This window comes from Ylistrum balloti, unplaced genomic scaffold, assembly GCF_031769215.1.
Source record: "Ylistrum balloti isolate Yb309-2 unplaced genomic scaffold, AGI_CSIRO_Ybal_v1 Utg371544, whole genome shotgun sequence".
NCBI classification, from domain to species: Eukaryota; Metazoa; Mollusca; class Bivalvia; order Pectinida; family Pectinidae; genus Ylistrum; species Ylistrum balloti.
In genome coordinates, this window is record NW_026782795.1 from 194064 (window position 1) to 207181 (window position 13118).

Consider the following 13118-nt stretch of genomic DNA (forward strand, 5'->3'; position numbering starts at 1 on the left):
TGTGAAATGTCATTCTAGCCAGTCTATTTATTATCTATTTTAGTCTGTGCTATATAGCTTAAAGCATGACTTAATACATATATATTACTATTTTATTCTCAAGTTTCCTGAATCATCATCATCATCGTCATCATCATCATCATCATCATCACATGGACTAGGAAATGTAACCTTTATAGGTTGATTATCAAGTAGAATGATAACCATTCAAAATTTTAAGACATGAAAAAAACATTTGACCTTATCAATTATTTGCAATATTTTATTTTCAATAATTAATTGCATTATACATGTAATGTAAATTAAAGAGTTGAACAAACTCTAATGTCCTTTTTTCCTCTTTGAAATACAAGGGGGATAACTCTACGTTGAGTTAACCTGACTGACTGAAGCAGAGACCATATTGATTAACGCAGAGAATATGAATACTCATATACAGCTAAACGTACACAATATGGAACAATTCTTATAACTCTGTTTCAGGCATTCTGTATAATTTCTTTTTTCCTATGGGCTCTAACATTATTTGTCCTTTGTCCATTCTTCATCAGATGACACCCACATGTTCAGGCAAAAGTTTACAATAGCACTACTGAGCTTACAATTTCCCCACAATGTGTCAGTATAAATTAATAGGTTTACCTAGACTGTCAAAAATATTTTGAAAACTTCACATAACATGCAACATGCATCATCTTGCATCCATTTCAGTTGAATCATATGTCAACATCTCACAATTCCTCACTTATTTAGATTAACTCTGGTCATCTGGTCAGTCTGCAGTTACTGTGCCATTTGTGATTCCATGAACTTGACCATCCAGTCTGGTGCAGTTTGGTCAATTTTCTCGATGATCTGGTTGACTTGGAAACACAAACTCTGTATTTGCTTATCCCATGTAGGTAATGCTTCACGGTCTGAAATAATAATTAAGAGAACCGGTATATTTCAGATATTTGACTTCATTTTATTTTGTTTAATTCATTTTCCTCTTTTCACCTTTTTTGCTGCAGTTTTTTAAACAGTATGAACAAAGAAAAATCAGTGACCTGAAAAAACAATTTCTGCAATTGCATAGTTGAAGAACAATTTTCATACAAACCAAATAGTTCCAATACTTATATTTATTGCTAATATTTTGAAACTTCAGTCTCATCAAGCAAGGGGAGATAATTACATTATCATAATTTACAGATATTTGCCAAAGTAGTAATATTAGTTCTACCTTCAAAATGTACAATGGAGTCAATCTGATCTATACAGCCATTCATTCTCTCCTCTGTTATCATCTGGGAAGCAATCTTTTCTGCCTTTAAAAAAATCAATTAACTTTCCTTAAGAAAAAGTGATACTTGTGATTCGACAAAATTGACCTCAAACAATACCAAGACATTTGTGCAACATCAATTACTTTTGACGTCAATAAATCTATTGTTTGAATCATATAATATTTATGAAATGGAAATTTTACATGGCAGAACACATTAGTTTACAAGAGTGCCATGGACACAATATATGCCGCCACAAAACATAAAGATCAAGAAAAACCGTAAAATCGCCACTTCCAGCACATCCAACCATTGTAGTAGTGACATTGAGCAAGTTTAGTGAAAATCTGATCATTAGTTTAGGAGTAGTTGTGTTCACAAAGCTCCACTAAGAGCAAGCTACAGATACGAAGTTGAAAATGGCATAAATCTTACAAAAATCAAAGAACTGAAAAATCACCCTTCATGCACATCTACCCATTGTAGTAGTGACATTGAGCAAGTTTCGTGAAAATCTGATTAGTTTAAGAGGAGTTGCTTTCACAAGAAATGGACGTACGGACGTACAGATGGACAGACGGAGAAGATGACGCCAATATACCACCGCTTCCGGCGGTGTATAACTATGTGATATAATCAAATCGGATATAATCTTATTTCTGTCACACTGTCAGGTTTATCACTGTATAGTTTGTAATATTCAAAGGGAATCTAATTTTATTTCTGTTTAGTCACACTTTCAGGTACATCACTGTATAGTTTGTAATATTCAAAGGGAATCTAATTTCATTTCTGTCACACTTTCAGGTACATCACTGTATAGTTTGTAATATTCAAAGGGAATCTAATTTTATTTCCGTCACACTTTCAGGTACATCACTGTATAGTTTGTAATATTCAAAGGGAATCTAATTTTATTTCTGTCACACTTTCAGGTACATCACTGTATAGTTTGTAATATTCAAAGGGAATCTAATTTCATTTCTGTCACACTTTCAGGTACATCACTGTATAGTTTGTAATATTCAAAGGGAATCTAATTTTATTTCTGTCACACTTTCAGGTACATCACTGTATAGTTTGTAATATTCAAAGGGAATCTAATTTTATTTCTGTTTAGTCACACTTTCAGGTACATCACTGTATAGTTTGTAATATTCAAAGGGAATCTAATTTCATTTCTGTCACACTTTCAGGTATATCACTGTATAGTTTGTAATATTCAAAGGGAATCTAATTTCATTTCTGTCACACTTTCAGTTACATCACTGTATAGTTTGTAATATTCAAAGGGAATCTAATTTTGCTATATTCTTGGTCATCAAAGATAAATATGCAGCAAACATTGAACATCAATCAAAAGTTAAGGAAATATATTTTATCAGTTTGTCCACATGGATACCTAGGTAAAGAGAAATGCAAACTTAAGTCCTATGAACCAGTCCAAACTGGGACAACCATCAAATATTTGCTTTCCCCTCCCTGCCTCCCCACGTCTTCTCAAATATACAGAATACAGAGCATTCAGGGCAATAAAAATGCTTAATGTGATAGGTGACAAATATTAGTCCTCACTTGGTATAGAAATAAAATCAATCCCTTCATACAATATTTTTATTCTACGTGTCCAAATTACCTTGGTTGATGGTATTTCTAGGAGTGATCCAAGTTCGTCAAAAGAGATATTGTTGTACAGCTTACTTGCTGATAGTAAGTTGTGCTCAATAACTGCTCGGTCTAGAATTGTTGATCCTTCAAAATACAAAATACTTTTAATACATGTAAATTTCAACATATATGTATTGGTGGAAAAGAAGGCAAAAAGTATCATTAGCAATCCATTGTCTTTCCTATACCCCAAACCTCCACACAAATCACAATATACACCTAATATGACATTATCCCTAATCTATTACCAATTCTGAGACATTCAACAATCAGATCCTTGGTATTAGTATAATGACAAAAGACTTGGTCTTGGTTATAGTGGGTCATCAAGTCCCATTCCAGTACAAATTCTACAACATCCAGAGCTAAGTCTGAGTGTGGTTATGTAAATTGGTTTATAGCAGTTCTGATTTTAGAATAAATCTTGCTTCATCCAGTCTAATAAGGAACAAGAGTGCCGTGGACACAATATATGCTGCCACAAAATACAAAGATCAAGATTGGTCCTTTTAATTATCACTTTTAACATGTCTGTATCATAAATCTTACAAAAATCAATGAACCGTAAAATCGCCCCTTCATGCACATCGAACCATTGTATTAGTGACATTGAGCAAGTTTTATGAAGATCCACTAAGAGCAAGCTACAGATACAAAGTTGAAAATGGCATAAATCTATCAAAGATCAAAGTACCGTAAAATCATTAAAATCTGATGATTAGTTTAGGAGGAGTTGCGTTCACAAGAAATGGACGCAAGGATGAATGTTCGATATGTGTCGATAGACATTATTGATGGTACTAGACACTTAGATAGAGACCAGTATATAACACTCTACAATTTAAACAATCCAGTTACCTTAAGGCAAGTGAAAATGAATGGAAGATTAATTAAGAACGCAACTTTTTACACACAATGACATGCAGCATTGTCACTATTATCATTATAAACTGTAAAAATGAATTTTGTCTAAAGAAGATTTGATGAAACAAAATAACATGTCATCAGAATTTGTTGTAAAGGACACACAACTTAGAACTGGAAGTGGGTGACATCACAACTAGCCAACAGATTTAAGCAATTTTACCTGGCAGAGAGACATACCCTGACATAGTAACACACTGCTGATCTGATTACAGAGTGCAGAAATCTCATGTTCTCTACCATAATGACGGGGAACAATTAGATGATATTTTATGAACACTTAGGTGTATTTAAATACTTACCATCAGCAGTAACAGCTTTCTGGTGAGATTGTAAGTAAGAGGCAAATTCCTGTAAATCACTGCTTCTGATAATTCTGTCCAGATACCTAAAATTTGGAAATATCCTTGTAAAGTACTACATAAGCTCTAGGCTATTCCATGAAAAACAATCAACAATTGTTCAAACTTTTAGTTTGAAATTTGACAGAAAAGACTGTCATATTCTCTATAACTTAGTGATTAAACCAGTAAGATATTGGCTTACATTTTTTCTAGTATGTGGTATGCTGGTAACTGCTGGCATCGTTCATCTTTAAATAATGTAGCTAACATTCTTGATCTTTGTTGTCCTGTAAAATACAGAAACATATCATTGATAAAATGATGGCAGAAGAGAGAGGGCTTGTATAAGCACAGCCTGCTGCCCAATTTCTGTGTGATCTTTTTGGTCTAATAGCATATTTTGAAATGAAGAAAAAAGTTTGATCGTGAAGCAATCCTGAATCACTGGTTAGGAACATAAACTTTTGCTGATATAATTGAGTGAACAAATTTTCCTTATACTGTTCTACTTCTAAAACGTCTCAGCCATTTCAAATCATCATCATCCTGTATCTGGCTTTTTGTGCCATTTTCAAATGTTTCCTTCACTTGAGTACAATAATTGAACTGTAAACTTAAAATAGCTGCCTAAACACATAAACCCTAAATATTCTAACCAGTCAACATCACTCCCAATAGACAAACAGAGACAAATATATATGAATATTTAAATACCTGCAGATGCAAGGATGGTACAAATGAGTGCATTTTTCAGTGAGGTGAGTCTCTCTTCCTCAGCTATCAGGGTACGGAATGATAGCTCATTATATCTCTGAGCTGCTTCAATAAACTTTCTGCGATAGTCTAGCACACGGGCATAACAAGCCTGGAAAACAGAACCAAGAGGTTGTATAGGTGTCCAGCAAGTTGTTGGTCTTGTTTTCTGACTAATGAACTGCATGCATTAAATGGGCAAAAACTGACAACATATCCTCCATTATAACTTGCCAAAGATTCAGACTAATGATGTCAGAACTAAGCAAACAAAAAAGAGAGTGTAGAGCACCTTCCTCTTACAGACGTATGCCATCATTCTCCTGAAGATTTTCACACTAACAACAACTTTTAAATACTTTACTATGGTAGATTTTTATCAAGGGTTAAAATTAAAATCTTCATGATTCTACCAAAACCTTGAAGTAAAAGGGATGTTTTCTTATTAAAAGCATCTATAAAATTTCAAGATAGCGTTTTTCACAATTTTATTTAATACTTGAAAAAATAGCAAGAAAAATATTTTGATAGCATTTGTTATCCATGAAATTTACAGACAATTTTTGATTTGGATAGATAAAAAAATGTTATTTTACAGAAATATTAGAAACAACTCCAGCAGAAGTTCAATCTATAAAGAAGACTATAACCTAGATTGTGTGTACTACAGAAACACAAACATTCTACAGAAAAGTGATCAGCAACTTTTTCTAGTTGTATTCTACCTTGTAGTGTATCTGAAGCTCCTCGTTGCGGGTATCTGCCTGGAGCAGAGATGCTCTGTTGATGTAAGCCTCTGCCTGTACAGGGTCTTCATCTTCAAGGTAAAGTCTAGCTATCTTTAGGTATGTTTCCAGTTTGTAGTCTGTGGCATATTGCCTGAATATAACACATCAAGGAAAGCACCTTCAACAAGCATATTGGATTGTGGCAAACTGATGCTTTTATGTAAATTAACAAATTGAAGTATTGCAAAGTCAGCCACCAGTTCCCACATCAAAACTGTCATACAAGTACCTTGGCATTACGCAGGTGTAACAAGAATATTTCATTTCTTGATACACCAGAAAATCACAAGAACACATTAACTATATAATCATATAAAGTATGTGAAGCTGATTTTTATCAATCAAATTCCTGGCTTACTTCTGTCCTGTCTCCAAGGGAATCCCCACCAACACGTTCGCTGCATCTCGCCAGGATAATTCCCTTTCATAAATGTCTGCTAGGTGTTGTCTTATGGCTGCCACCTGTAATCAGGCCGTGAAAATATATACAAATCAGAATAACACAAAACTTGTTAAAACACAGTTTAATGTTTCAAGTTACTTTATTTACAAAGAAATTCTTGGATTTCAAGGGCCCTAATGCTGGGGAAAAAAAGGTGACCTGACCAAAATATCTTGACCGGCATCTCTTAGAAATTTCTTTTATAATTCAGTTCAGTATCCTCATCCAGCTCTGAGAGATGAGCAGCAAATGATAATTTCTTGAAATCATTTAAGTTCAAGGATCATAACTTTGGAACAACAGGCCCAATGGGCCTGCAGGGCTAACCTGGTATATATATACCAACCAAACATCATGCCTCTAGGCCTTTAATTCATGAGAAGAAGTCATTTAAATGTTTTAACAAATTTGACCCCTGTGACATTGAAAATAGGTCAAGGTCATTTCTTTTCGCAAACATTGTTGGGCTTTATCCTAAGAACATACCAGCCAAACATCATTCATGAAGGCCTTTTCATTCATGAGAAGAAATTGTTTAAATCTTGAAAATGGGTCAAGGTCATTTCTTTCCAAAATATTTGTCAGGCTTCATCCTAGGAATACACCAGCCAAATATCATGCCTCTAAGGCTTTTAGTTCCTGAGAAGAAGTCATTTAAATGTTTTAATGAATTTGATAGATGTGACCTTGAATAAGAGTCAAGGCCATTTCTTTTTGCAAACTTTTTCAAGCTTCATCCTAGGAACATACCAGCTCAATATCAAAACATTTGGTCCATTGGTTATTGAGAAGCAGTTATTTAAAGAAAAAGGTTGATGCTGGACAGACAGACGATGGATGCCGCGCCATTGCATAAGCTAAATTGGCAGTTCGGGCCATGTGAGCTAACACTGAGTTGTCAGGACCGACAAAGAACATGACCAGTATCTCCTGTTTTAACAAATGTACAACTGTATACCAAATTTCAGTTCATGATCTCCACCTATCAAAGAGTACATGAGCCGAGTGATAGCCAAGGGCAACACTATGAAAAACATTTCTCTTCTTGTAAATCAGATGATATCATTCAATTAAAATCAAACCATGTACACTTGTTATATCAGATCTGATTTTTTACTTTCTTTTCTTGGTATTTCCAGAGGAAGTGTCCATGTATGAATAGTTGATCCCACGGAGTTAAACCAAGCTAATGTAGATATGAGGTCGCATTCCAACATATATCCTTCTGAATTTGTCTTCATTTCTAATCTAAATATTTCACAATGCTGTATTGAAATACCCAGTAAACAAGAAAGAGATAGTCATATACAAGACAAGACTTCCTCGGAACTGTATGTGTCACCTGCATAAAGTGTCACGGTCACCCAGAAATCGAACTGGTTGTGCAACATTCAACCATAAAGTTGTAATACCAAATTGCATTTCTATAACTCAAAGCATATGGGGAAAACTGCGCAAAGCAATATTCCTGAGAAATTTTCCAAGTTCAAAGGGACATATCACTGCCAAGAAGGGTTACAGACTGCCAAGAAGCAAACTCGGTGCGTAACTTTTGACCAAGAACTCATATACAAAATTGCGTTTTGATAACTCAAAGAATGACCAAGAAAATTCCAGAACACAATATTCCCAAAGAATTGGAGTTCAAAATGGCATAACTCTATCAGCATAGTCACAGAGAGCTGGGAATCAATCTTAATCTGTACCCTTCCAATAAGAAGCCATATACTAACTTTCATTTTGATAATTCAAAAGTTTCATACGGACGCTACCGACCATGCGTGATTATGGAAAAAGTGATCCCTAAGTGTCCGCCAGCTCTGCAGGCAACACAAGAACCATATAGAATAGTGGCAAATCCTTTATAGTGAATGCTATCATTTCTATATATATTCATAGTTAGATTACTGAGTATGATTCTCTGATCACCAATGTGACCTCAGAAAGTATTTCAAAGGTATGCCAAAGGTCAAGAGCAGTCAGCGAACTATATGAAGCTATTGGCAAATTTTAGTTTTGTTTCCAGATCATGACCTGCATTTAAAATTTTTCATGTTAACACCCCCTCCCTTCCCTCTCCACATCCAACCTAAGTCAAACTCCTTGGGGACCACTTCTAATGATCTGCAATGCAAAATAGATAGGTTATCACTAAGTAAGGCTTAATGTTGGAAAATATCGTGATCATAGATTATACACTACAAAGTGCTTACCTGCTCCTCAAATGAGATAACTCGTGTGTGGACCTTCTCAAGAGTGAAGTGGGCCACTTGCTTGGCAAGAGGGTCACTCAGCTTGGACAGATGACTGCAAAAGTCTGACAGCAACTGACGTGATATCACAAGACTCACATTTTCGTTGACCACTGTGAATGTTTAATTTTATTTGAAATATTGTAATGTAATAAAAGTTAAGACCATGTTCATATACAGCTTGTAAGATACAATAATCTGAATGAGAATTCCTTACATTTGATAGAAATAGGCTACTGGTACCATGGTATAAGACTTCTCATGACAAGGCATCATATCGCCAATGTTGTTAACTACTGTAAAATCTTTAAAAATTTTTGTGTGTGGGTGTGTGTGGAGGGAGAGGAGAGGTGGGGGGGGGTGTATTTGATTTCATGTGGTTACTCTTACTTATTCCACAAATTATATTGAGTTGTAATAATTGACAAAACCAAATATCTAGGAAATTGTGATTTTTTTTTTAAAAAACCATGAAAACTGAGCCCCCAAAAAACATGATTTTACAGTCTCTGTTAAATGCATCAAACGCCAAAATTTGATTTGTGATCATGGGGTCCTGAGTCATCAAAAACTTCTTGCAAATTAAGGCTATACCATGAGAACAAAAATTCCCTCTCATGGCCAATTTGTTTTTGTTTTCAAATAAAGATTGAACAGATCAATGACCAACAAAATCCTTAAATGACACCTTGTATACTAATGATGTTAGGTCCCCTATTTCCAATCCCATCTGAAGTATCATATTTACTTTGTTTTATTCTCGTTCCCAATATCAAAGAAACAAAATCTACTTTAATTTACATAGAGTTCACTTACTCAAATTATTTTGGTAACAATAAGTAGTTTACAATACACTTACAAGCCTCCACAAAAGCTTGAAGACATGGAACTAGGTCACTGTCACCTGTTTTTAATATAGTTTCCAGTATCCCTCTGTACCTGTAAAACAATTAGGAAAAAATCTATTAAAATGGCAATATCGTATATTTATTTAACAATAACAGTTTGTAATACTGTCAAACATTAGAGATTCAGCAATGTACCATACATGATCTTTGTATTACTAAGGGTTTTAATAAACAAGCATATTGTTTCTTTATTATTGCTTTATGTCCTGTAAATGCCATGATAGTCATTAAAGAACATACCAGGTGGTGGAGGAAACCAGAGTTCCCTGAGAAGAAACCACCAACCTGCGGCCAGTACCTGGCAACTGCCCCAGGTAGGTCTTGAACCTGCCACCCATAGGTAGAATGCTAGTGATAAAGGCTGCCAGAAGCCTCAACTTCTTGACCACTGCAGCCCCTACAAGCATACTGAGTATTGCTAAAGCAATACACATCACCTACTGGCCCCTTCAAGCTATTACATAGTAACAATCTATATAGGTGATACTGTTTGGACAATGGTGTAAATTTGAAAAAAAAAAATCAATTAGTTTGGAACTAATTTAAATGGTTCAATGCAATGAATAAGAATGACAATGTGACAATACAGTTTCATCACCAATGTATAAAAATGTTATGGTAATTTGCACGTGATCAAAATCTTGTAAAAAGTGAAGCAGCTAGAGCGCTGATAAAGATTTTCTAAAAAAAGTAATGGTGACGTTGTCCTAACTGCCCTGAAATTTGAACTTGTCCGAGATAATTTGATGCTTTATAATTTTTGCAAGGTTCGATGAAAATTCCTCCAGGCATGATGCCACTAGAATACTGACAAATTTTCACATATGCAGAGACCGACAGATGGAATGGAAGACTAAGTCCCAGCCCTGGTTTTATGGGCCTAATCAATAAGAGACTACACCTCAGACTGATTATATGCAGCATTAAATAGCGTAACAAGAGATCCCAGAGAGGTCCTGGCTCCCAACATCATTGGATCTTTATTTCTTCTTTGAAAGCTGGATTTTCTTTTTTCTGCTTTTGCTCTTAATCAAAAGAAATTTGAACATTCCTTTGCAGAAATAGCGACAATAATGTTAATCTGTTAAATTAGATGGGCACAACTTCTGACCAAGAGGAACATACACAAGAACTTTGGAAAGATCTATGTAGTAGGTCTCAAGAAAAAGCGATTTTGTTTTTCTGACCAGTCCCAACATCAAACCTACTCAAGAAAATTGAGATAGATCTAAGCTGTAGCTTTCAAGAAATAGTGACCAACAAGTTTTCAAAGTCAAAATCCAAGATGGCTGCCTGTTGGCCACTTTGTTTTCTGATGAGACCCAAAATCAAATGGGCACAATTAGGGACCAACGGAACCTATATATGACATTTGAGAAAGACCCAAGCAGGTAGTTCTCAAGAAATACTGATTCACAAGTTTTCAAAGTCAAAATCCAAGATTGCTGCCTGTCGGCCATTTTGTTCTTCTGATCAGTCCCAAAATCAAATGGGCACAACTAGGGACCCAGGGGAACCTACATATGAAATTTGAAAAAGATCTTCCACGTACTTCTCAAGAAATAAAGCTAACAAAAATTGTTTACTGACGGACGAACATAAAGACCATAGACTATGAATGTAAGGATGCTTTGAATAGCCAACCATGTGATGATGGCAGGCTAAAAACCATGTGGATGAGTAATATCATTTCATGATAATAGATGGTACCCAGGAACACACAACACCATTCTTGACTGAATTAAAGTGGTCAAGCTCAAGATTCACATTTCACACAAGGCTGCTGTATGAAGCTGTGACTAATAAATTGTAGCACCTTCCAAAGGATCAGGCAGGCTTATAATTGAATGTTATCTTAAGGTGTGGCCAATATTTCAGTAAATCTCAACATCCTATTTATACTACATGGCTCCCCAGATGGGATGGGACAGATGGACAGGTCAGGTAAAACCACAAACGTGCTTATTAAACACAAGCAAAGGATGGATTTGATACCAAAAATAGCTGAAATCACTTTGAATTTAGCTTTTTCAAATTTTTTGTTCAAGGCACATTTATTTATAGTCACGAAACATCACACAAATGCAAAAATCAATTTTATTTGCAAGAAGGAAAATATCAAAAATACATACAGTATCTACAGCAGTGACATCTACATCAAGTTTCCGTGCAGCTGACACTTCAATAGACATCTTTTTTTGTAAAAAAAAATTTTAAAATAGTTATTAATTAATGCAACTTTTACAGTAAATTTACAATTTAAATGAATCTGGCTAATTCTAGTTTCAAATCCACATAGCTATTGGCATATAAGAGGCAAGTCGTGCATTATATGCAAATTTGTGGTTTCCCCAAACTGATGCATGCATGAACACATCTGACACACAGGACCTAATTTTGCTTCATCTACAGTCATAAAAGATATGTAAGATCAGAGCTCTTCAGGCACCAAAGGTGTGCGAGGGAAGCTCTATACCCGTAACATGTGTAGTCCACACTTCATTCACATCCAGGACAAGAGGCCCAAGAGCATCCAGAAGTGAAAGACATGGAAAGTACATGCTCTGCACTTTACCTGTAGCTAATGTTAATTGAAATACTATGAGAGCATTTAGCTTTCCTGAATTTGTTTGACTTACATTTAAACATTACTAAATGAAATTCAATATCATGATGACACAATATATACACAAGCACACATTTTGCACAATTCATCACCCACTGCAGCATTTCTTTTAACACTAACCAGTTAACCATAATTTATTTTCTTCATACTTTCAACCAAGAATGTTTTTGTGGTATCCTGACTTCTATAATGACGATTCTTCTTCTTTTGGGTGTTCACATAAACATAACAACATAATTTGGTATAACATAACTATTTAGATCAAATTAATTTTTCATTGGTTAGTCTATAATTTACAAGTTCACTGAAATCAGAAATGAGTCATCAAAAGTGAGTATTTAAAAAAATCACAACTTTTCGAATATAAGATGTGCATGTTTGGACTAATGTAGTCAACAAAATTGCAAGAAGGTGTTATTATTCATGATCGATTTTCATTCACTTGACAGACGACAACAAAACAGTGACATCCAAGGATGGATTGATTGGTTGTTTCATCATATCTGGGAGGATGGGAAAAAGCGTATTAAAAAATATACAAATTTGCTAATGAAATATTTACTCAAGAATATTTTATGGTGAATGGATTCAATAACTATCTTTTATTCTTTTTGGAAGCGTCACATGTTACAGCAACAAAAGAATATCCGGGTGCGAGGTCACGCAGGTCAATAGCGATACGCCCTTGCCAAAACGGCCGTTCCGAAATACATAACGGTCCGGAACCGATGTCCAGACGATACTGTACTGTGGAGCGATCATGACATATCGGGGAACAAAAGGAAAGATAAATATTATTGAACTAATGCCTATGTGTACACGATCTACTCAGTGTTAAAGACTAAATGCACTAAGTAACACCATGGACCATACTTTTCTGTGACTTCTTTGTGAGATCCCCCTGAATGTGAAAGGCTAGCGAGCTGCGAAAGTTGTTGACGAATGGAAGTCGCCATTTTGCAGCAAGTGTATTCCTCTTATTTCGTTGGGTTAAATATAATTATTTCTTAAAATAACTCATATTACTAACAGTTCCGTTTAATGTATACTTAACAACTGAAAAGATTAAGATTTTTTATGTCTCAGTTAGTTTTTTATTTTTTTCTTTAAATATTTACATTGTCGATACCAATCAAAATTCAACG

The 13118-nt window shown here is 34.9% G+C and overlaps 1 protein-coding gene across 1 annotated transcript; it reads right to left on the minus strand.

The window, feature by feature from the left end:
• Nucleotides 1-247: 247 nt before the first annotated feature.
• On the minus strand, nucleotides 248-12929 carry LOC132562898 (COP9 signalosome complex subunit 4-like). Its single transcript, XM_060227673.1, has 11 exons — nucleotides 12847-12929; nucleotides 9299-9378; nucleotides 8401-8552; nucleotides 6104-6207; nucleotides 5683-5836; nucleotides 4919-5069; nucleotides 4407-4491; nucleotides 4163-4248; nucleotides 2905-3020; nucleotides 1226-1310; nucleotides 248-917 (listed from the first exon to the last, which is right to left on the minus strand). The coding sequence occupies exons 1-11, from the start codon at nucleotides 12927-12929 to the stop codon at nucleotides 784-786; spliced, it is 1230 nt and encodes a 409-aa protein (XP_060083656.1). The 3' UTR covers nucleotides 248-783.
• Nucleotides 12930-13118: the final 189 nt, after the last annotated feature.